We start from the raw sequence: 25,141 nt of genomic DNA, 5'->3' as shown, positions 1-25,141 counted from the left end.
TAGCCCACGAAAGCTTATGCTCAGATAAATTTGTTAGTCTCTAAGGTGCCACAAGTACTCCTGTTCTTTTTACAGATACAGACTAACACGGCTGCTACTCTGAAAATTGCTCTGCTAAGACCTCTCTAAGGCCACATTACACCTGCTCACAGGTGCGCAGTGGGAAGTAGGTAGAATTGGTGAAAGGCAGGATGGATGTTCTGGTCAGAGGTGCCTGTCCCCCTGGAATAGCCACGTAGTTAGGGTATGCCGCTCAACTGCAGAAGACTGGTTCCGGCTGGTTCTAAGCAGGAGCCTGGGTCTTCACGTGAGTGTTTTAACCATCAAGCCATAAGCTATTCTATGAAATGGGCTTGCCAGTCTCTCTGTTGGAACTGTTCCACTTTATACTCCCCATCGCCAGGTGGCCTGATGCGGAGCCTGGGGGTTCCATGGTTCAGGGCTTCCAGCGCACCCAGAACCCCTCCAGCCTGTCAGGTTAGGTGACAGGAACCTGGAAGTCCTGGGGCCATTGGTTTGTGGCTCGTCAGCAGCCCAGGCTCTAGATACCATCTGGCCCTAATGACTTGTTACTGTTTAGTTTATCAGTTTGTTCCAAAACCTCATCTCATGACACCTCAATCTGGGACAATTCCTCAGATTTGTCACCTAAAGAGAATGGCTCAGGCATGGGAAACTCCCTCATATCCCCTGCAGTGAAGACCAATGCAAATGTAACCCACCCCCCATCCTGTTCACTGGCCCACTCTGAGGTTGTTCAAACCAGGGCAAGTTGGCCTTGGGGATTTTTACACAATACTGGGACACTGGGCCTGAGGCTCCTCTGTGTGCTCTGTGTTGTGTGTCAGTGTGTCACCTCAGGCCAGACCCACTCAGACAAACCATCAGCAACAAGGCTTTATTTTGTAAGGAAACCAACCAGGATTCCAGCCCAGCAGCCTCCTGCCAGCTTGCCAAACTCAGGCTCCCAGCTCAGTCAGGGCTGAGACGTCCTGCTGGGAGGGCAGAGGGTACATCCTGGCAGAACCAGGACGTTCTTCCAACATGCTGCAGTTTGTAATCTGCAGTTTGTCACTCCCACGGCTGCTGCTGAAGCACGCTGCACTTGGGATACACCAAGAATTCATTTTGTTTCTTCGCAACAGACTTATCTTCCCGGAGTGCTCCTTGAGCAACTCTATCGTCCAGCGGCCCTACTGATTGTTTGGCCGGCTTCCCGATTCTCAAGGACTTAATTTGTTTTTGTTTTGGGGTTTTTGAGTCTTTTGCTAGTTGCTTTTCAACTTCTTTTTTGGCCTGCTTAATTGTACTTTTATAGTTGACTTGCCAGAATTTATCCTCCTTTCTATTTTCCTCAGAATGATTTGAATTCCAATTTTTAAAGGATGTCTTTTTGCCCCTTACCACCTCCTTTACTCTGTTGTTTAGTCATGGTGGCATTTTTTTGGTCCTCTTACTCTTTTTTTTTAAAAATTTGGGGTGCACATTTAATTTGAGCTTTTATTATGGTGTTTTTAACAAGTGTCCATGCAACTTGCAGGCATTTCACTCTTGTGACTGTTCCTTTTCATTTCCATTTAAACAGCTTCCTCATTTGTGTGTAGTTCCCCTTTTTGAAGTTAAATGCCGCTGTGGTGGGCTCTTTTGGTAGCCCTCCTCTGCTGAAGGATGTTATATTTAATTATATTATGGGTGCTATTGCCAAGTAGTTCAGCTATATTCACCTCTTGGACCAGACCCTGTGCTCCACTTAGGACTAGATCAAGAATTGCCTCTCCCCTCGTGAGTTCTAGGACGTGCTGCTCCAAGAAGCTGTCATTGATGGTGTATAGAAATTGTATCTCTGCATCTCATCCTGAGTTTACATGGGGTTAGTTGAAAACCCCCAGAGGGACCAGTCTATGATGCAATCACTCCCGGATCCCACCAATCTGAGGCATGTCTTACTAAGACTTTCTCTCCCACATGAAAATTATGCAGTGCATATGACTATTTGTGGCCACTCGATCACACTGTTCCTTACAAATGTCCCGACTGATATCAGGCTTTAGCACGTCCTGGTGAGACCTTAAAGAATGTCTCTTGAGCAACATGGCTGGTGTCTGATTTGTTGTGTGTGGGCTGCATTCCTAACATAGCAGCAAAGTTACATCCTCTAAACAAACTGTCACACAATGGATAGGAATAGTGTTGGTCCATACAGGGCGCCAGCTCTTTGAATAAGGCCAAGAAGTTCATATCCCTTGAAATGGCCCTTGCCCACTATAATGCAGCTTTGCCTATAAAATCAGCTTGTGACACATCTGATATGTCTGAATAAATCTTTCTGCTAGTTCACTTGTGGAAGGATGGAACACAACTGATGTTTGATAGCCTTTCTTTTGACAAAGAGACAAAGAGATCAAAGCAAGAATACACTGACCTCTAGATTCTCTCGCAGACATAAAGAAAGTGAAGGAGACTCAAGGGTTAGCAGGACCCCTACATTCAGCCAAGATAAATACGTTCCAAGAGCCAGAACTCGCAGATAACAAGCCTGAAAAATACTGTTTGCCAAGCTCCTTCCCTTCCCAATACCAATTATACATTTATTTTCTATTTGGCTGAGCAAAAGCATTTTCCCCTAGCTTATGGAAAAAACATCTTAGAGCGCAACTGCTTTTGAAATCTTACTGGAACCCTGTACCTATTTTAGCTAGACCTGACCAAGATACTCAGCAAGTCTCCTGTCTGGGAAGAACTCAGATCTGAGGTTAGAACATATCCTGCTCTTCTGACAGGTGATTGATTGGCCCATCATATCTTCCATGGAAGGAGGCAGACTGCGTCTTCTGCATGTTGCAGCACAGAGACAGGCCCACTGCCTGGGATTCTTACTAAACAACTGCAGATGGATTTTCTGGGGGCAGAATATACTTGTCCTGAACAGTTCCCCAGTTATAAACCTACTCTAAAAGCATGGTCTCAAGGTTTGCATTGAGGCTCGGGCAATGTCTGTATTCATAGTTCAAATCTGGAACAGGCCTCAGCCACAAATGAAGCATCTTAGCGGCCAATGAATATAGCTTGTCCACATTCCAAAACAGTCACTTGTCTGGAATAAGCATGTGTCTGCCATCTTTGTCCCTTTCTTGGAAAGGATCCATCACAGATGCAGTCTGTGCCCTTCCCCCCAGTCTGAATATATATTTTAAAAGAACAAAATGGTACGAGGGCCTGAAGTGCTTCTAAGTCATGAGTCAAAACCTAAAATGTATCTCTCTCCTTCCCACCAGTTACCATCCTTCTCACATCCAGCGGAGATCCGTCCCTCCCCTTCTGACCGGGAGAACAGGCCCTTGTGGCGCACTGGCTCGGTTCCCTCTGCTGCTTCCCTCCTTCCCCCAGATCCTAAAGAACAGCCACTGCAGGCTGCTGGCTTCCCCTGCCCATATCTGTGGTCCCAGGACACATTTTGCAATGGCTGAGCGAGGGCAGGCTCATGTTGCAGATTTGGGGAAACCGGCCAACTGTTCTTGCTTTATTTCAAAAAAATAAAATGAGGGCAGGGGCAAAGCCCAGCTGGGCCAGGTCTCTTGCTGCAGTGGCTGGAGATAGGGAAGGGAGGTTACAGGCAAGCACTTCAGAGCCCTTTGAAATGACTGCTCTTGGCAAAAGCCTTTGCAAAGAGTCTTAGCCAGCACAGGGGAAATACCATAAATGCTCATAAAAACAAATTGCTTTTCTACAACCAAAGTCTCTCCTGTACCCAAACCCTTTCCAGACGAGTGACAGCGCAGAGCTCCATAATGTAGAGCAGTCAGCGGGCCAGATCCTGCTGCCCTCGGAGAGTTAAATGCCTTGGCTCAGTTAAGGATGTTAGGATCTGGCTCAGTGGCATCCCACTGCTAACTGGATTCAGTGCCCAGCATCAGCACAAAATGTCCTGCTCCCAGGACTCAAACTGTGGCTGGCACCAAGTTACAGATGAGCTCCGATGCCAGCAACCGCAATTCGTCTTTCCATGTGGCTGCCTTCAATTAAACTCTGTGCTGAGAGGACGGGTGTGCTCTGCAGTGCCTCTGGGGTGATCTCGTTGCTCTTGGGGAGGCGAGGAGGCTGGTGTGGAAGTAGCTGTGCTCCCTGTCCACACAGACCTAACTCCTGAAGACACGCCCCACACCAGAGAGAAGGGGCAGGGTTGGCCCCACAAAGCCGGATTCCCCGGGGCCCCTTTGCCTGAATGATACCAGCACAATAGATCCACCAAGCACCCTGGGGCATGCCCCAGACGTTCCTACCCACCGGGGACTGGGTTGATGTAATAGGCCACTGGGGCCATGGCAACCAGGGCACGGTTTAGTGCAGACCTGGCTCCTGGCAGCCCTGGATTCGGTGCTGCCTTATCTCTGCCCTGCCATGGGGGTGAATCAATTATATGTAGGAGTCGTATTCCAGTCACCTGGGAATTTCTGTAACATCACCTAGCTGTATCTTGGGTCCAGCCAAGAGTTACCCTCGCCCCTAACTTGGGCAGAGGACAGTGTGTCCTCTGGCCCCGATGCTCAGAGCTGAAGCCCTGGTGAGCTAGTGTTCTAGTGGCTGTTTTCCATTTGGCCAGGGGGCTGGAGTGTATCTGGGGCTCGGGTGTATCTGCAGCTCATGGCAGCTCAGCTCGGTGTTACGAGCTAGGGAGGATTAAAGCTTGGCAGCCTGCTGGGGCTGAAGGGCTTGGACAAGGAGCTGGAGGTGGGTCCCTGCTGAGCACTCCCTACTCTGGTACAGCAAAGCAGAGGAGCGGCTTTTCCCGCCAGGCTTGGGGCACTCTGCTGCGACCGGGCTCCCGGGACATGGCTGGGGTGGCACACAGCAACAGGTGGTGAGGAGGGATAGCTCAGTGGTTTGAGCTTTGGCCTATTAAACCCAGGGTTGTGAGCCCAATCCTTGAGGAGGCCACTTAGATAACTGGGGTAAAAATGTGTCTGGGGATTGGTCCTGCTTTGAGCACGGGGTTGGACTAGATGACCTCCTGAGGTTCCTTCCAACCCTGATATTCAGTGTTCAGTGGATTGAAGCAGGCAGGCCCAGGACTAGGGTGGGCTGTACTCACAAGGCGCAGGGATCACTGTGCATGGTGACAAAAATAAACACCCGCCTTAATCCTCCCATTGGAGTTTGCCACACTTGGGCTGAACATGGCAGGGTGAGTGCAGTGGAGCCTAGGTGAGTTTCCACAAGCCCTGCCCTGGGGCCTCCTCCTCACCTGCCCTACCCCTCCCAGCTATGGGGCAGCAAGTGCAGGATGGAGGCTGATGCCCTGGGGGAGCATGAAATGCACGGTGGGGAGATCAGCCAAGGGTTGCTCTCCTTGACAGTGATTTGGGGGATGTTTGGGCCCCTAGGAGCCAGCTAGCACAGAGCGGTAAGAGCTCCGAAGGGGACGGAAAGCAGCATTCGGCAAAACTCAGCTAGCAGCACAGAACCCACACTCGTCTTCAACGCCCACCCACCCTTCATGGAGACAGCCAGGGCTGCTCCTGCCAGAGCTGCTTCCTGCTGGGGGAGGGGGAGTCTCCGTGGAAATGTCCCTGTTCCCACAGCAAACTGCTCTGGGCCCTGCAGCTTCCCCTCCTCCCATGACCATGGCCACACAGCTTTGGTGATGGGAGGAGCAGAATTACTGGAAAGGCACTCTGGAAAGCCAGGGCTGCCCCGAAATGGAGCCCTCAATCTGTGCATGCTTTACAACAGACCATGTAAAGACACAGGGCTCTAGACCACAATGCAGGGGCCAAATCATGCTCCCCCCAGTAGCCCACTGACTCAGGTGACTAAGAGGACCTAGGTCTCACCCTTAGGCTTAGCTGCTGTTCAGATCCGTAGGTTTCCAAGTATGTTGGACTGACTTGCTGGCACCTTTTTCCACTGGGAGGAGGAAACAATGTGGAATTTTCTCAGTCTCAGCCAGCCAAGTCTCCATTTTTCTAGGCTTGCTGGGGTCCTGGACTCCAGCATGCACCCCTCCCACTGCTTCTCTTTCTGGGGGCATGTGTCCAGGCTGGGAAGGAAAGGCTGGATGCACACCATCTCTAGCCACATCCCTGTCTGATCTGAACACACTTCCCCAGGGGGGAAGGATCAGCCATGTTCTTACCGGGTCTCCAGGCACTCCGAGTGGTCCTTCCCGTCCTTGGTCACCTTGCGGGCCAGGCTCACCCTGAAAAGGCAGAAAAAATATATAACTCAAGGAGACACTTTGGAAGCTGAGAGTCCTGCAGTGCTGGGCAGCAGAGAGCCAGAGAGAGCAAAGAGGAACAGGTGGGCAGAAAAGGGAGCATTTCAGAAAGCAGACCTTTAGCCACACACAAAGCACCTTGGATCCTTAGCCATCTAGCCAGATAGGTCCAAGTCACAAAGATCAGGTGGGAAATTAGCTAGTGCCCCAGGGAGTTTGCATGCAGGGTTGAGCATCAGCAGATGGGGTTCATCTGGGAAGACCAGAATGGATTGAGAGCCAGGCTCTCCCAAGTACAGGGATATTTGTATGTAGGGTTTTGGTTTGGGCCCATCTCTGCCTCAATGACTCACATGAAGTTTCATTTATCACTGTCAATGAGTATGGCAATGACAGCCCTTGTCCGCAGTGAGGATCAGGCCCCTCTGTGCTAGGGGCTGTATAAACACCTATGAAGATGTGGTTCCTTCCTCGATGATCTTATAGTCAAGCCAAGGTATCTGCCCAACCTTTCTCACCCCCGGTTCGCTGGGTGCCCTCCATTGCACACTGACGATACTTTTAGCACTGCATGCACACAGAGAGCGGAGCTGGGGTCCCTCTTTCCAAACTGGGTCCTAACCTCAGCTCTGCTTTGGAAAGATGTGTGCTGTGGAGCTATAAAAAGCAACAAAGAGTCCTGTGGCACCTTATAGACTAACAGATGCATTGGAGCATGAGCTTTCATGGGTGAATACCCACTTCGTCAGATATGCTCCAATACATCTGTTAGTCTATAAGGTGCCACAGGACTCTTTGTTGCTTTTTACAGCTCCAGACTAACATGGCTACCCCTCTGATGCTGTGGAGTTGTGTATCTCCCACAGTGCACAGGGCTTCCCAACTCCACCCATTCTGGGCTATTGCCAGGTGCTTAGGGACTTTGTGCTCTGAAAAGTGTGGTGTGGGGGAAAGGGGCAGGAATTGGCCCTGTTGCAATGTTGAGCAGGGAGCAGGAGCAGAGAGGTTGGAAATGTATCTGCTAACTGACAAGGAATTCCAGGGAACAAAGGCCAGGAACAATCCCTGTGGAGGATATTGGGATGGGGGGTGCTTGCAGTGCCAAGGGGATTGCCATGAAATGGCTCATTGCCTCCTGCTTTTAAAGGGCCAGGATCTCCACCTTTCTCCCTTAACATCCTCTTCCTCACACCTATTGGTTGTACAGCCTGCCAGGCTCGCTGGGAGCGGGGGAGAGAGATGAGGCCGAGAGGCGGTGACTGGACACAGGAAGCAGGGATTCTCCTGGGAACTTGGTACTGTTAAACATCCAAAGCTTTTCCTACAGCTGAAATGGATGATGTGCTGGAGCTGGACGTCTCTCTGTCCTGCTTTGGAGAGCCCCGCTCAGCACAGCTGTGAAACCCATGGACAGATGTGCGTTTAGCATTGAACCCTTGAGCCTAGCAGAGCTCTCTGTGCTAGGGGCCAGCGGCAGGGAGTCCCCGACTGCCCAGTTAGTGAGGAAACCTCGCACCGCGGCTCTGCAAGTCAGACCCCCCATGACTAACCACAGTGCAGGGCTTTGCATAAGGGAGAACACTATAGAGAAAGCCCAGAAACTGTGCCATCCCTGGGCACTCACTGGGTGTGCCTGAATGTGCCACACCAAGAAAGGAGCTTAGCAAGGGTTAGGTTGCAATGTGCAGCTCTGAACAGTCAGGAAATGCCTCATCCCCTAAGTCTCACTGTGAATTCAGAGCCATGTAGGCAAATAGCCAGTTCTCTGCAATGCTAAGCTAGCTCCACTCCCACGCACAGCACATCGGCGGTGTGCTTCGTGAGCTCAGCAGCAACAGCCACTGGGCATGCTCGCCTCCGCCCGGAGATCTGCCAGCCCCACCATCAGGCCCACTTGATGAGAATCTAGACTCTTTCACTTCTCCCTCCTTGCGTTTTTAGCCTTCTTTGAGCCATGCAGTCCCTCAGCCTGGCTGTGCCACACTCAGCATTGGCACACCGTAAAACTAGCAGATAAATCTTCCATCACTTTATACCTTACTCACAACCTTGCCTGATGGCTAGAGGTCGGGGGACTATGAAGTGAGGAGCAATAAAGCCATTGTTTGCTAGCTAGATGCTTCCATAGGGCCATGCAAAGCAGTAAATATAAACCATAATATGAAGGTCCTGAACACTGATGGAGACGTTTCTGGCAATGTGCTCATCCCTCAAGCCAGAACAGAGCCTTGGAAATTCGCCTCCGCATCTTTCTTAACAGTTTCATTCCAAAGCACTATTGTGGCTTCGTTCTAATGCACATCTGCCTTGCAAAGAACAGACAGTGGGCCTGCTATTCCCGGGACACAATATGTAAACAGGAAATTACAATTTGGGCATTTTCCAACAACAAGCAGGACTAGAGAACCCCACAAAGTTTCCTTTGTGCTGTTCTGTACACGCCTCACCCTGCATGTCTATAACATCAGGTCGATCTCTACCATGCTAATGGTTTCTAGTGCCAATACTCATTGCAGCAGGGTGCATACCAGTCTGCTGTCAGTCAGCCTATGTAACTAGATAACATAGGACCAGAGGTGCGATATGAGAAATAAGTTGCCATGTCTAGCTGGTGGAGATGATAAGAGCTGCATAAAGCTTTCCTAGCTCACCCCAGAGGGCAGGAAGAAATGGATCTTTAAGTCTCTTGGGAAAGCCCAGCATTGGACCTATTCATGGAAGGCATCATGGCAGCTGGCAAGGCACAGCAGTCTGGCACAGTCCCATGTGACATTCTCACCAGCAAACTAGGGAAATGTCGTCAGAGGAATTTACTGTATGGTGGGTGCATAACTGGTTGAGAGCAGTTATCTATGGTTTGCTGTCAAACTGGGAGATTGTTTCTAGTAGGATCCCACGGGGTCAGTCCTGGGTCCGGTACTGTTCATTATTTGTTAGTATTTTGATAGTGGAGGTTAGAGTATGCTTATCAAATGTGCGGATGATACCAGACAGGGAGGGGAGGAGGTTGCAACCACTTTGGAGGACAGGAGCAGAATTCAACATGACCCTGAGGAATTGGAGAATTGGTCTGAAATCAACAAGATGAAATTCAATAAAGACAAGTGCAAAGCACTTTACTTAGTAAGGAAAAACCAAATGCACAACTACAGAATGGGGAATGACTGACTAGGTGTTTATACTGCTGAACAGGATCTAGGGGATATAGTGGATCACCATGGAACATGGGTTAACAATGTCATGCAGTTGTGAAAACGGCTAATATCATTCAGGGGTATATTAACAGGAGAGTCGAATGGAGGACATGAGAGGTGACTGTCCCACTCTCTGTGTTGGTGTGGCCTCAGCTGGAGTAGTGTGTCCAGTTCTGTGGGCCAGGCTTTAGGAAAGTTTTTAATGTTCCAGTGTGTTAAGGTCTGTTATAAAGAGGATGGTGATCAATGGTTCTCAATGTCCATTTAAGGCAGGACAAGAAGTAATGGGCTTGTTCAGCAGCAAGGGAGGTTTAGGTTAGACATTAAGAGATTCTTTCTAACTCTCCAGGTAGCTTAAGCTCTGGGCCAGGCTTCCTAGGGAGGCTGTGGAATGCCCATCACTGGAGGTTTGAAGAACAGGCTGCACAACCACCTCTCAGGGATGGTCCAGGTTTCCTTGGTCCTGCATCTTAAGGTTTCTTCCAGCCCGGCCTTGTACGATTCTATGGCAAATGCCCAGGGCTTTAGGATAGGCAGGAGATCCCAGCCCTGACCCCATGGACACTGACCACTCATGCACCAGCAGTAGCACCCCACAGGTAAGGCCCCCTCTCCGTCTGGTAGCAAGACTGGCTTGTTGTGATGCCTTTGGCTCTCTCATCAGGTGGCTTCCACCTCTGAGTGCAGAGTTGATGCAGAAATGAGTGACAGTGGCCTAAGGAGCCTGCTGCTTATGGCAGCAACCCCATAACTCCTCTATCCATCCTCTAGCTGGGTTACCTTCCCAATGGGGCACATTCAGAATCACCTGGAGTCTCCCAGAGGGGCTGTGAGTGGCTCCATGTTGGGGCATGCATAGCCTTTAGCAGCCTTTGCCTCCCTCCTCCATCCAGCCCCAGTGTCACAGTCTCAGGACACACGTGCTGTCCTCCCTGCCTTATGGCAGAGGCAAAGAGATGGCCCTAACATGCTGGCACATCTGCTCAGGCTCTGGGAGATCCTCCTGGCTGGGATGCTCTGCCAGTCAGAACCATGGGCAATGGCTTGCCCAGTCCATAGGGAGTTGCTCAGCTCTTTGCTGCGTGGATGGATGATCCCCATGTCCAGTATAGCAAACCATATTGACCAGGTGCAGCACTTAACATTGGAATTCTTGGCTCTCCCTGTGGCTTTGTGGGGCTGTTCCTACACTTGCTGAGTACTTCCTACTGCTGCAAAGCAGAGGGCCAAGGCGTGCGAAGCAGTGCTGGCAGATGACATGGGAGAGCAAGGGGTCGACAGGAGACCCAGAGCAGGAGAAGCACAGGGAGCTATGGGTGATGGATGGGACCTTTGGGAAGTGACTCACTTGGTGACTTCAGCTGTTGAAAGTGGATTGGTGTTGAGAGCCTGGTTTGGGGCAGCAGAAGGAGCTGGGGTATCGGGAATAAGGGCAAAACAAAGGAGATTGATTGAAAGACCCCTCCTCCTCCCCTGTCTAACACCACACTAGCAATCCACTGTGCAAAACAGGCAGCTAGTTTGCTGGTGCAAATACTGCTCCCCTGTGTGCACGTGGAGCTGGGAAGCTTTAGCAGGTTACTTTGCACTGCGTTTTAAACGGGCTCAGCCACGTGGGCAAAGTGAGCGGGTTCCACCGAAGGCAGGTCTGACTCTGCGCACCGTGTGGGTCAGCGCTTCGCGGAGGGTTTCATGGGGCCTTCCTTCAGCATGTATGGGGAGCACAGCCCAGCTAGTGCTCTGGCTGCCCCGTAACATAGCCGTCTTGTGGGCAACAGGGAGTGACTGGACAGATGGGAATCCACCAGCGGTAAGCTAGTGCAGTACATCCTGCTGGTGCTGTTCCTATTCCTCATCACCCACACCTCTCAAAGCAACTGTACATTTCCCCCCGGCCTGGCATGACCTGCCAGCACCCAGGTCTGCAGCATGTTGGTTTTGGACAACGGAGCCCGCTGGATGAGTCACCTTGTGGCAGACACACGGATATTTTCCTACTGGCTCCCACGCAAGGAGCTCAAGCCCTCATTAAAGGGGAGCCGAGTGACATATCCCCCTCTCCTCCACACACACTTTTTCCTGCTCCCCACCCCCAGGTCAGCACCATCCACCCACTCCCTCCTGAGTCACACGTACCCGGAGACAGCAGCGGCCCTGCACACCGGCACAGCTAGGAGAGACTCGCCCTCAAAATAGCTCTGAAGCAGCAAACTCATGAAGCCAGAGTGCCGGATTGTTGCTAATACAGCGAGAAAACATTGAGCCATTTATTCTGCCATGAGTGCAGCCGGTGAACTGGCTCCGCAGCCCCCTGGGAAGGGCATGGAGAGTCCGACCAAGGCTGGGGCTCGTCTCTCTCACACTTTCCCTTGCTTTCGGGAAGCTCTTTCCCACACGGTCATTGTTTACTTATTGGGTTGCAGTAACATTCCTGCCCCAGGCTGGCCCCTCTCTGCAATGGAGACTTTTCTACACTTAGCCACAAGCTCCTCCCACCAGAGCAGCTTCTCGGCGGCCTCCTCCCAGGCTACCATTACCAAGCTGGGAGGGATTTCAATTCAGAGCCTTGAAACCCAGCTGGGCCCAACTACACCTGTCGGGCCCTGCTCATGTTGGGAAACAACCCAGGTCGTCTCTGATCCCCTCAGAGGTCGGCGTGGGAGCGGCTGGGTGCAGTAGGGCGAGTGTGCTGATGAGTTGCTGCGCAGCACACACAGCACAGCAGGGGGCGGTGGCTGGCAGGAATGGGGCACACAGCTGCCACCAGGGCAGGAGACAGGTCATGGGCATTGGGCTTGGGGAGTGGGGAGCCAGCTCCAGGCCAAGCCCCGAGGATGAGGCACAGCGCCGATACAGATTCTGGGGGGAAGGGTTGGGTCAGGTCTGAAAAGGACTCAACACTCCCAGGTCAGGTTCAGGTTGGCTGGGCCTGAGACAGGTTCAGGCGTTACTTACCCCAAACCATGACAAAGATGAGCCATCCCAGTGTGGGAAAGGGAAGGCTGCTCTGTGTGTGGCTGGGGCCTTTGCGACAGTAGCTTCCCACAGTGCTCACTTCTCCTGGAGACAGGGCGGGCAGGAGCAGAGAGCATGGCCAGCGTTTCCTGTCACCCGCGCCATGGATCCTGCCTCCTGGAGTGGCCAGCATGGCTCTGTGCTCTGCGGGGCTGCTGGGGGGAGGGTCCCACCCTCCCACCCATGACATACCCAGACACCTCAGCAGTGCCCCACAGGCCATGGGGGTACCTGTACCTCTGAGCAGCCGTCACTAGCCCTGGCTTTTAGCAAGTAAGGCCTGTCCCCTTGGAAGGGGAATGTGACGCCTCCTTCCCTCCCAGCTACATGCCCCAGCTGCTCACAGGTAGCTCACTTCACATAAGTAGCCACGGAGGAGCCAGAGGCAATTCTGCAGCTAGAAGGATTTTACCACGTCAATACCTTCCTCTTCTGCCTGCCCCAGCCCCATCCCCCTGGGAACTGCCAAGCTGTGCTCCTCTGTGCTGGGCAGGGCTGGGAGCCTAGAATGCCGGAGCAATGAAGGGATATGAAGCCAGCTTTGCACAGCCCCTTCCCCCCACCCTGGTCTGTCCCTCGGAGTCTCATGCTGCAGCCCACTGAAGCGATGGCCATGGCAGTGCATGCTGGCACTGACAGAGTCACAGCAGGAATAGCTGGGTAGGTGACAGGCAGCAGGGCCCCAGGCATGCAGCCTTGTGGCTCTCGTAACACCCAGTGGAGTCAGCGGGAGCTTGGCATGTGACAGGACTGCAGGACTGGCCAGCCGTCTGGTGGGGATTGGAACTGGGAGCACATTTCAGCTCCCTTCCTGTCCAGCTTAGTGCCTTTGTGCCGAAGCAGGTGTGGCGAGCCCAGCCAGCCAGGAGCGAGGCACAGCTGTGTGCATGCGAATAGTTACCCTGTCTCCTCTAGGTCCACGAATACCGGGGGTGCCCAGTGGCCCTCGTTCTCCGTTGCCTCCCTGTTTAGAAAGAAACAGAGTGCCGGTTCAGAATCTGCTCCGCACAAGAGTCAGCGCTGGACACGCTGCATCATTCAGTGTGATCACAGGGGCCCATGGTCACCCAGCCCCGGGGCAGATCGCCCCTCGACCACATGTGAATAACACCACACCCCCCTCTCTTCACCTCACAGAGGCCACCGCAGCCAGCAGGAGCTGGAGGGACTGCCAAGGGGGGGCCACAGCTGGGGCAGAGCACAGGGCCCCAGTGAGGATGGCAAGGTCCCCCATACCTGGATATCTACCAGGTTTGGAGATGGATCCAAATCACCATCCTCTGATGGAACAACAAAGGGGGGAGGGGTCTCCACAGATTTCCTCCCCCAGAGCCTCCTCCCTCAGGAGAAATAATCCATCTCATTATGCAGATATATCCCTGGTTCCTAGTCTATCATCTCTGAGCGACTACCGGACCCCCCACTTCAGACTGCGAATTCCTCAGGGCAACACCTGGCTGTTTGCACAGCGGCCTGTCCAGCGCTGGTACGATAGCAGTAGCAATGGCTCCCTCAGCTTTGAGGATCATGGGTCACAGGGTTATAACTGCATTAATGCACTCACATGTGTACCATTACAACACACGAACACAGCAATACACAAACTAGAAACAGCCCTTTGCTCAGCTGTCCCAGTAGGGAGAGGGGGAGAGTTAACCTCTGTTTGAATAAGTTTCTAAATGAGGCAATGGAGGAATGTGTGGCCAGATTCCAGCCTGTTCCATCAGTGTTACCTGGGGACAGATTCGACTGCAGGGTTTTAAACAACACTCCCAGGTGAGCCCCCCAAAGAATGGCCTGACTTAGCCGCAGAACTCCCAGGGCTCAGAGCAGGCTAAGTGCAGGGAGCTGCTGGAAAGGATGCGCTCGGAGGGCTCCCCAATCATTCTCAGCCAGTCCCAGCCTGTCTCTGCTTACGTCTCAGTCACCTCAGCCCGTCTGAAGGGTAGCCAATCCCAGACATGCCCAGGCCCCCATCCCGCCATGGCTTGTGACCCGCAAGAACAGTATAGCAGGGCGCTCTTACCCTTTCTCCAGGTGGGCCAACTTGGCCTGGAGCTCCCTAAGCAGACATAAAAACAGTGTTAATACAGTCGAAAGTGCCAGCATATCGAATCAGCCAAATGCAGGCGCACACATGACTCACCTCATCCCCCAACTCCCCTTTCTCTCCAGGGGCACCAGGACTGCCAGCTTGTCCCTAAAGAGGCAAATCAGACACAAGCAAACAAGATCAACCACAGGGATTTGGAGTAACAAACTAGCTGTGCACTAGAAACACAGTCGATCTAGTCTTCAGAGAAAGCAATACAGCTTTCAGACTGAAAGGGTTAAGGCCATAAGTGCTGGAACTAGGAGTGCTGTCGTACCCCCCGGCTTGAAGTGCTTTCCACCATATCCTGGGTTTACAGTTTGGTCCAATGGCTCTCAGCACTCCCACTATACAAATTGTTCCAGCGCCCCTGGTTACGGTCCTGCTGTTGTAAATACTTATGCATGGACTTAACCTCACTCACGTGTAATGGGGCTCCTCGGGTGAGGACAGTGACACACTAGCATAAGCATTCTGGGGATGAAGGCCAGGCCATATAGCCCCACTGAGAAGACCCCCCACCCTCCACCCAGCTAACCACTGGACCCAAAGAGGAGCTGTGTAAATAACCAAACATTTCCCCACTGGTCGCACTGCCAGCACGTCCTGTTACATTCCCTCCCCACACCCCCCGGGGTTGTGAAAAAAAAATTAATTTTTCCTTTCAGTTTGAATTTTTAGAAGAAACCAGAAAGCAAAGGCCGAGAAGTGCTCTTGCCGTGCATAGATACTTGGAAGTTACATGGCAGCTCTAGCCAGCAGTAACAGGGGCAGAGATGATAGAGCACAGGGACTGAGGACAGTCTGGTTGCTAAGGTGGTTTACCTTGTCTCCATAGTTTCCAGTATACCCAGGTCTGCCAGAGTTCCCAGACTCCCCAGGTTCTCCCTTGACAAAAGATAAAGGGTGTTATAAATACGAAGCACCACACCCAGCTCACACTGGTCCATCTTGAACCCTGGAGTTTAGTTGTATCAAACTTTAAGCAACCAGACCCAGCTCCCAGCTCTGACCAAAAGCCATTTTTCCTTCAAATGTCAGACCAATTTTTGTCATTGGCCACAGAGAGCTCAGCCCTGGGTAACAGAGCATTAGGATACTCTCCGCACCAATGACAGGGATTTAAGCCTGGCAGATTTACCCAAAGGGACTTCGCTGACCTCGAAGGGAATTCGCCACTTTGAGCCATCTGCAGTCAAAGCTGTGAAGTGGCTGGGTTTATACATCTCAGAGGAGGAAGGCGTTTTAGAGATGAGGAGATGGTTTTATTTAACCACGAGGCTTCTGCATCCCTGCATCCATTTTGCTCTGCCCCTAAGGATTGCTTGTGTATATTCTGAACTGTTCTGTGCACTCTGCTACTATCTCAGGTTGCTTGGAAAGCTGTGAAGGAACTGATAACACTAACAGAGGAAGTGATGAATCACAGTGGCCTATGTATTCTGACTACTGTGCCCCAAATTATCAATCTCAGTCTTCTGAAAATGCCTTGTCTCTTGTTGGGAGTTGACTCCACATTCACACAACTATTCAGCCTCTCTTCTGGCTTGGCCCCCATGGTGTGAACCTTCCAGAAACAAAGGTCTGGAGATTAACCTTCATGAAAAGCACAGCAGCATTACACTGCTGCACACCAGATGAGCAGTGTAATGCTCCCTGCAGACATTCCATTAAAGGAACCTCTGAGACTACCCTCAGAGCTGCACAGCAAACAGCTCAGCTGGTGAAAATGTTCTAGGAACACGGAAAGCCTTGGGACAAGTATGATATCAAGGCTTCAAAATTACATCCCCCTTACATTTGCAGCTGCACATTCATCTGCTGGGAAACATTTCTGTTCTTAAAATCACAGGGCTATGTGCCACAGAGCTGAAAGTGGCCCAGTTAAGCCTCTGACAGGAAACATGATGCCCCATAAACTTCTAAGAACCTTTTGGTGGCCCCAGTAGTCTGTGTCAGTCTGGGCCTTTCCGAAGTGAGTTACAAACAGTACAGTCTGAACCACGGAGTCTACGTTTAACTGCTGACATTTTAAGCCCTTTCAGAACTCACCCGGTGTCAGCCAATAGCATTCTTTTCTGTTACCTAGACTTACAAGACCTAATGCCATGATAACATTTTCCATTTTGCAGCTCTCCAGACACCTGTTTTACTGTGTTCATCACCAGTCTGAACGACTGATCTAGATAGAAGTCTATTATCATTGGCCAGTGACCTGTGCACTTCAGCATGGTGATGGATGAATGACTGAGCAGCTCCTACACCTCATTTCCAAGGCTGCTCGACCAAGGAATGCCTTGTTTGCTAGCTGTCCTAGCACTGCCAGGACCAGTGTGCTTTTTAACACTATTTAGCCTCTTATGGTATGGCTCATTGTAGTACCAGGTGGCGTAACATTCGGCTGCTGGATTCACTGGTCTCCAGAACTCCACAAAGGCAATCCCACTGAGTAGACATACAAATGGGCTGTGGCAGGGTGTTTCTGTTTATCCATTAATGCTAATGAACTTTAGGGATCGATGGAACAAAAAAGGGCAATTTCACTTTGCTAGCCCCAAAAAGAGAAAAGCGCTGGGTATCGCAAGTCTGCTTCTCAGAGGCATTGGGCACCTGCAGTTCCACTGGAGTTAACCAGAGTTTTGCCCCAAGTTAGCCCTGCAAGTTCAATGTAATGAAGTAGAAGCTGCAATATCGTTATTTATTTTGGTACGTGGATTTGCCAAGGAAACTTTAACAACAATTAGAGACACCTCACACTGTTAAACAATTAAATCCCCTTTCCACACGGCAGGCAGAGAACAGGGCCAGTACCGTCCATCTACTGTTAATAGGAGCATGATTTCCAACTCTCTCATGCTGGATTGGGCGTGTATCTTCCTGGCTTCTCACTTCATCCTCCTGGCATTAACATTTAGCAGGGGCAGAGCTCAGAGTGCCCTGCAACCCCCACAGCATTGACAGAGGGAAGCTGGAGATGTATCATGGCTGATTTAACACCGGGTGTGACTCATGACTCACCTTCAGTCCTTTGGGTCCGTACTGACCAGGATCTCCATTAGGTCCAGGAGGGCCTTGGAATCCCTATTAAAAACCAGGCTATTGTCAACATATGCAGAAAATCAAACATCTCAAGCGCTACTAAATAGCCTATCACATTCTGGGGACTCGGAATGAAGAGGTGAATAAGTAAGCTAGTCAGAAACACAGGGATTGGGGAAGTTTAAAGTATTCTTGAGCTAGATATCTCTGGGGCTGTGAGAGGCACATTCCGACACTGTGTCTTCTTATAAAATGCTGTAAACCTTGACTTGCTTTTGAAATTAAAAATAAATTAAAACAAAGCCGCTTTTAAGTCTCATTGGTGGATTCTAGTGATAATGTTTAAATTTGAAAGTTGTATTAAAGCCAATAAAGCAAAATGTGCTGTGCCATCAACAGATGGGAAATAACTGGTCATCTAACCTCTGGCAAATGGAACAATTAAGAGACTGACATAACTTGGCACACAGAAATGAACGGGCAAAGGCTACACTAATGTGGTTATTTTATGATTTTTAGAAAAAATGGGGTCCTGACCCCCTTAAATCCATCAAATGGAAATGATACGCTCCCCACTTCTTTGTGATCAATTATCTTTAGGTGACCCATAATCAAAACACAAGAGGGAATCAAGATCTGCCCTAGTTACACCGTTTCTGGCTTGAACATTTCCCAAGCATTTGTCAGTGGAACAATTCACTCTGATTTTACCATTTCTTTTAACTACTTAATCTGCCTGTACACCAATGAAACTGCACAATCCACAGTTTGTATAAATTGCAACCAAGTTGGGTATGTATAAAAATAACTGTTTTGATTCAATTTTGGACTACATCTCCTGGATGAATACTCACATTTAAGGTATAGCAAATGCCATCATGCCCAGCCCACCGCCCCGGGATAGCGTCCTGCTCCCAGCAGTCCCCCACTTTGAGATTCTCTTTGACTGGTTGCTAGTTTGCCTGACTTCCAGCCCTATGCTCTACCACTCTCCACATCAAGCTGCATTCGTTATTGTAATGAAAAGCAAACCAGCCAAGTACGTACATCAAATCCTGGCGATCCCTTGCAACCTGGCAATCCAGAAAATCCACTCTCCCCCTGGAAGGAAAGGAAAAGGCTGGCAATGAGTGTCATTCAGTGTGAGCAGGCAGCGCGCATTGGATGTGAAGGCAGTAGTAGCTGCGGACCCCCCTTCCACAGTTCAGCAGCCCCCTTTGATGAGCCCTGACAGATTAGTGGCTGCACAGAGAGTTGCTGGCTGGCTTGAGGACTGGACGGGAGTCCCATGCCCGAGTCCCAAGAGCCAACCCCTCTGCCCACTGGAGAGGAGGAAGCAATGGCTGCTGATAAAGCTGGGTGTTACTGGTAGCAGTGCTGGAGGGAGTCCCCTGGGGGAACTCCTGCCCCCCCGAAGGCAGCAGGAGGGGCTCCGTCCCCAGGCCAGGGGTGGGAGATTGGGACTGAGGGCCAGCCAGGGGGTGCAGGCCACCGAGCTGATGAATTGCTTTACATCATGCAGTGCGCCCAGACACAGCTGTGATGGGCTGCACAGTGAGTGACTACAGCCGGAAGCACTCTGCCCCTAAGAGGGGTGAAGGGGCAGGGAACAGCTGAGACACCCAGCCCATGCCCTGTCCTAGTGACAGACCTCTCAGTGGGAATCCAGAAAGGAGCCCTCAGCACACAGAGCATTAACTGTCCATTGGATCCCCAGCTGGATTCAGGCCAGATTTCTTCCTTTGGGACCTGTGCTGCCAGGGGCCTGGGCAGTTGCCTCACCTTTCTCCCTTCCTTGGCTGCTCCCATCCCAGTAGCTGTATGGCTTTACTGCAGGTCCCAAGATCAGTGTCTGTTCCTGCACCCAGCCCCCAATCACTCTGTGCCAGGACCCCACCCCCACCCCTGAGGGCCGGGGGAGCCCAAAACGCCCTGGAGTCAAACAGAGCCTCCTGGCCTTCCAGAATCAGGCTCCTGGCCCACAGGTGTCTCTATGGTAACCAGCGTACAGAGACAGCACTCCCAGCATACTGTGCCCCTAAGCACGAGACTCACCTTCATGCCATCTATGCCGTCAATGCCACGCCTGCCCTTCTCCCCCTGGGAGGAGAGAAACAAGAGAACAGTGTAGAAACCAATTCTGGCACGCTCCACACCCCACCAAGTCATAGGAAAATCCCAGCAGCTCACCTTAGCTCCTTTGGATCCTCGCGAGCCCTGTCCAGAAAGGAGAGGAGAGGTTAGTGACAGCAGACAGGTCACATTCACCTCCTGGCCGTGTGTGAGCTGTGCATTGGCTTGGCCCAGATGACCAGGAAGGATGGGAGACACAGGATGCAAGCTCCCCTTCGAAGTGGCCTGCCTCTTCTCTAGTAAAGGAGGCAGGGCTTTCCCCCCTCCCCCAGACAAATTCACACCAGCGGGTAACCAGTGTTTCGAGATAACACTTCACTCTGGTGCATATTCCAATGACCATCCATAGCACTTTGTCTCTGTCTCAACCGCTTGGATAACATGCTGCTCCTAGCAGGGCACTGGAGAAGAGGGCAGACCTGGCAGGTGGGCAAACGGCAGCATGCTGGGCTTGAAAGTTCATGGAAAGGATCATCAGTCTGGACTACATTTCTCTGAGCACCAGTCCCTCCTGACTCCACAGTGGGGGGTCCTAAAGGGCCTGTCCCTCCGGCCTTGCCGTGCGGAAATGTGAGGACAACATGCAAAGCTGTGTTGTCGTAGTGGACCTCCCACATTCAATTTGCCAATGTTTGGAGATGCAGACCCCACTGGGGCTGAATCAGCCAGGGTCAGAGTCCTGATGAGCCTAGGAAAAACCTGCTTCTCTTTACTCCCCTGAGGTAAGCTCTTCTGGCGTGAGTGTCATGAGGGGAAACCAAAAACCCATAGCAGTGTGTGTTTGTGTGTGAGGGAGAAGCAACCATAGAGTCACTGAGCTGACAAAGGAGCACATAAGTAGATAAACGTAGTTGATGGATCCCCCGGGGACACAGTGTTAGCAGTGGCAGTGGAGGAGGTCACGTTACAGTCTCCAGGAGAAAGCCTAGTCATGCTGCCAAAGGGGGAGGTTGTCACAGGAGACTGTGTGGGGAAGTTAGCAAAACCTGCAGGGTTGTTGGAGGCCACTGACTACACACTGCATGTCACACTCACCTTTTCTCCTCGAGTGCCTTTTTCTCCCTAAACAACAAATGACAGACAACAATTAAACTGAGACAATGAAGTGTGCATCATAACACATAACACCGCTCTAAGATGCCATGACGAGACTACTAGCACTAATCACCCTCCAGTAAACTGCAAAGGAAATTATACATACCTTCATCCCCTGGTAGCCAATGGGTCCCAGGTCACCTTGCTTGCCCTAGAGTACAAACACAACACATTAGAATCTTTATAGCAGGAAATCACTAACCACAACCCCTCTTGTTGAGCAGCATACTATGTATATATAAGGGGAAGATGGTATTCAAACGCTCTCCATTTATGATGGATTTCTAGATTTTAACACAAATTCAACAAAAATCCACAAGCCAAAAATCATGTTCCTGAAATATCTCTGTCCACTTCAGAACATCATTCAACTGAGCTGCACTTTTCATCATCTGCATAACACCCACTTCCCCACACCTGGGCTCCAATCTTATCAACAAATACAAAGGAAAGTGAAGACAAAATGATTTATTTCTGACAAATCTACGCTGGGTATTTCAGTGCAAATTTTGCTGCTGGGTTTCAAATCCAAACTTTGCCAGTGAGTCATACAAAGTGATTCCTCTTCACATACCAATACACAGAGATTACTCAGTAACATTTATGTTGCAAGAATCTAACCATCTCAGGAAGTTAAAGGAAACTTAATTGCTTCCTTGGGAAGGTAAGGAAGCACTCATCCCCTTAAAGCTCTCGAGATGAATATCTGAAAATCTGGTCCTTTCCAGGGCTGAGGAAACTGAGAGCTGCAAGAGGTGTCACTTGGGATGAAAGTTAAGTCTAGGAAAAAAACTACAAAAAAGAAAATATATATCACATGTTTTCCAAGCTGAAAACACACAAGCTGACTGTACACTGATGCGTGTGGGAGAAATGCACCTACAAAAATAAATGTACCTAATAAATTGGGGAGGAGGAAAAATGATGTTTTCCTCCTCCTGTTAGCAGTGTTAAACACCTCCCTGTAACACTACCCTGTCTACAGTGGGAAAGGCCCACCAGAGCCAAAGTGAGGCGGGCATCCATGGGATGGGTGAGTCAGAGAAATGCCCTGTAGGAAAAATGGTTATTTTGGGTTTGGCACTCAGAGGCCTGGTGGCTACAGGTTTGCAGTGAGGAGATGAAGGGCTCCTCATCTGAGTCATCCTCAGACCATTGTCATCACTCTCAGCACCATTGCCATGGTGTCCCACAGAAACACTGCGGCCCTGACTGGGAGTGGGGACAGGGAGGGAGCTCTCATTGGCTGGTCTACTATTCTGTTGTAACTAATCAAATGTCACTACCAGATACCCTTTCCCTCTGCACTGAACTGTTCCTGTGTGCCTAGCATGGGAACCAAACTTAGACCTGCCTATAGAACCCCTCCGACTCTTAAGAGAAGCTGAAGTGAAGGCAATCTCCAGGCCAGCTACTACTAAAACGCTGCATCATCTTTGGAGCTCATCTCTCCTCAGACTCGGTCCTGTCAGGGATTCAGACTCCTCACCACCTTGGGCTTTCTTGATTGACCCCCTGGCCGTGGGAAGGCCTGTCATTACCAATCTATCTGTTCTATTTATTTGGCTACTTTGGTTTGCTTCCTGGTTGGCCGAGCACAGGGCTGTCCTTACTCCCTAACAATGCTGGAGACTGTGGCCAGGACGTTCCAGCAGCCTGGGTCTGTGCAGAGAGTCACAGCTATGCGTGGCCTATTGGACAGCTGCTGCAGAGGTTTTATCTCCGAAGACCCCTTAGTCTTGGTCCCCAAGAGAAGTAGGAGGCGGGGGAAGGAGGAGAAAAATTCCGGATGGGTCACAATAAGGGAAAGACTGATCTAGCAGACTGGACATTCTCATGTAATAGGGTACATCCTGTTTATTACCTGGAGCCCAGAGCACCGTATTTCCTGCAGTGTTGGACCATCGACAGCTAGCACTGTAAACATGTTAGCTCATCCACTGTTGGGCAGAGCTATGTGATAATCTGACAAACTTATTGGTCAGAACTACAGTTGACTGGAAGCCCAGCAACGTATTGCCCCATGACCCATGCGAACAAGGCCTGTGCCACAGCATGCCGGTGTGAACATCACTGTACCTGACACACTGAAACAGAACATTACACCTTCAAACGTCTTCTTGGAATGCAACAAGCTAGCCCAGAACAAGGTGACTGCTTAGCACCATCCCACGATGTAGTTAGCCCAGAACAAGGTGAGCATGCAGTACCATCCTACAATGGAGTTAGCCCAGAAGGAGGTGAGCATACAGACCCACCCCGCAAAGGGGCTCTAGAGTGTTTCACACGAGCCATTAAGAGTCAAAGCATAGCATCTGGTGCAATCTCCCCCATCAAAGCCCCATGTGTCTTTCCCTACTTACTGGCTCTCCAGCAACTCCTTTCTCACCGGGAAGACCTGGCTTTCCTCTTTCACCCTGAAACACAAAATATTTAACAGTGTAGGACACAATCTCTATTTATATGTAGCTTTATCAAATGATACAATTTCATCCCCAGCATAACTCCCTGGAGTGACTTTCCCCCAAGAACAAATGGCCCCAGCCATGCTCATTGTCATTAGCTTAATGTTTCTGATCAGCTGGATGTGTGTCCACCTGATTGTCTAGGACCAAATGACTTCATTTGCTTTGGGTCTGTGACAAGGTGCTCACCAACAAGGAGCTTCCTGATTCATAAACAACAACACCTCTGGCAGGCCAGCTCGCTACATCTCTAGAGCTAATGAGAGAGAGAAATGTGGTCCACTGAGCAAATAGGAAACTGTAGCCAATGGCCTCAAAGGATTTTGCTTCTGTTCTTCCCATGACTGGTTCCTTATTTCCCAATCTCATATGTCATCTCCCACCCCAGCCTAGAGGGAGATTGGAGAAAAGCAAACATGGTGCTGACTTTCCCGCAGGCAATGGAACGGGATCCTGGCAATGACTGGTCGGTAAGTCTAACACCTGCTTCTTTGAAGTAGAAACCAGTAATGTCAGCTAAGTGATCGTGTGGAAGGGGAACACCTTGTGAGATGGCGTGGCTGCAGGAGTCACAGTGCCTCTGCGGCTCCAGGAAGCCCAGGGAACACAGGGCTTGCCACAATGGACTGACTGGTGTTCACTTGAAGGTCACCCCCACCCTGGCTCTCCTAAAGCTCAGGAAAGCACAGCTGCGATCCCAACACATGTCCTCCTTGGTTAAGTTCAAACTGTCTCCCTCTTCTACTTCCTACTGCTGGGAGCCTTGCTGGGGTGGTGTCCCAGGAGCAGTGCTGCCTGCTGACCCTGGGTAGTGACAGGGATGTCACAGGACTCCTGTGCCAGCTCCAAGGAGAGGAGTGGCCTGGCATGGCCCACCGCTGGCATTTGGGAGCACGAACAGCATCTGGGTAGGATCCCAGCTCTTCTTGTCTGGAGGATGCAGTTGTGTTGCAGGGCTGAAGGAGGGCTGGCTTGTGAGCTCTCAGACAGCAGTGATTCTAGGGGGAGGGTGGTCTAACAAAGGGGCATGGAGTTAAAGCCACAGTTACTGTTCTCTGCTTAGAGCCTTAATCTATATTTTCTTGACTCAGGCAGCCTTGCTCTGGAAGGCCGCAGGCTAGAGCACAAACCACATGGAGACAGATGGTGATTATGCCACGAGTATTCCTGTCCAGTGGCATCCCCAAGTCCCTCCAGTGGGATCTCTGCTCCAGTGTACCCCATCTCAGCCTCACTCCCCTGGCAGGGCAGTTGCTGGGTGCATTTATTAACTAACCTCATATCCTGGATCCCCAGGTGGTCCCAGAGGCCCTCTAGAAGGCTGCAAAAAACGTGTAATGATTAGAGCAGGGACACGTGCACAGACATGCCGAAAGATGTACTCAATGTGAGCTAACAGAGGGCTGGTAGCGCCCCACTCACCTGGCACTCAAAGGAGCAGCACTGTCCAGAGAGAAGAAGAAAGCACAATGTTAGAGACATGGAGTGGCTGGGCTACCACAGTTAACCTGGGCAGAAATTGAAACACTAAATTATCACCGTCCCACCACAAACTGCCATAAACCCAGGAAGGGGCGAGCTGGATCAGATTGTAGGTGTCCAGACAGGCGGCACCCGATGCTGTTATGAGGTCAAGAGGAGACCTGGCGTGTCACAGTCTGCAGGCGAACCACTCTCCCTGTACAGGGAGGCCGGGTTATTCTGATGTGATAATAAGAAACCCGAAAGTCTCTCCCCCCACTATGCTCAGCTGCACTCACCGGACCCTACGGGGCACAGCAACGTACATCTGGGTGCGTGACCAGGCTTCACCCCACTGGGTACTTGCTAGCAGCTAGCAACAAATGCTAAAAGAGGGCATCCTGTGCTTTTGGCAAGCAGGAATAAGAGGAGC

The 25,141-nt window shown here is 50.9% G+C and overlaps 1 protein-coding gene across 1 annotated transcript in view; it reads right to left on the bottom strand.

The window, feature by feature from the left end:
• Window positions 1-25,141, bottom strand: part of COL6A1 (collagen type VI alpha 1 chain) — a 64,633-nt gene that overhangs the window by 24,881 nt on the left and 14,611 nt on the right. The window contains exons 7-20 of the mRNA XM_030580726.1: window positions 24,670-24,690; window positions 24,524-24,568; window positions 23,146-23,199; window positions 20,889-20,933; window positions 20,723-20,749; window positions 19,745-19,771; window positions 19,610-19,654; window positions 18,602-18,655; window positions 17,534-17,596; window positions 15,341-15,403; window positions 14,570-14,623; window positions 14,450-14,485; window positions 13,325-13,387; window positions 6,134-6,196 (exon numbers count right to left, since the gene is read on the bottom strand). Coding sequence (XP_030436586.1) covers window positions 6,134-6,196; window positions 13,325-13,387; window positions 14,450-14,485; window positions 14,570-14,623; window positions 15,341-15,403; window positions 17,534-17,596; window positions 18,602-18,655; window positions 19,610-19,654; window positions 19,745-19,771; window positions 20,723-20,749; window positions 20,889-20,933; window positions 23,146-23,199; window positions 24,524-24,568; window positions 24,670-24,690 — 660 coding nt within the window. The remainder of the gene's footprint in view (window positions 1-6,133; window positions 6,197-13,324; window positions 13,388-14,449; window positions 14,486-14,569; window positions 14,624-15,340; window positions 15,404-17,533; window positions 17,597-18,601; window positions 18,656-19,609; window positions 19,655-19,744; window positions 19,772-20,722; window positions 20,750-20,888; window positions 20,934-23,145; window positions 23,200-24,523; window positions 24,569-24,669; window positions 24,691-25,141) is intronic.

Source organism: Gopherus evgoodei, chromosome 11, assembly GCF_007399415.2.
Source record: "Gopherus evgoodei ecotype Sinaloan lineage chromosome 11, rGopEvg1_v1.p, whole genome shotgun sequence".
Classification (NCBI taxonomy): Eukaryota; Metazoa; Chordata; order Testudines; family Testudinidae; genus Gopherus; species Gopherus evgoodei.
Note: the sequence above shows the minus strand (reverse complement) of the source record. Positions and strands in the feature narration are given on the sequence as shown.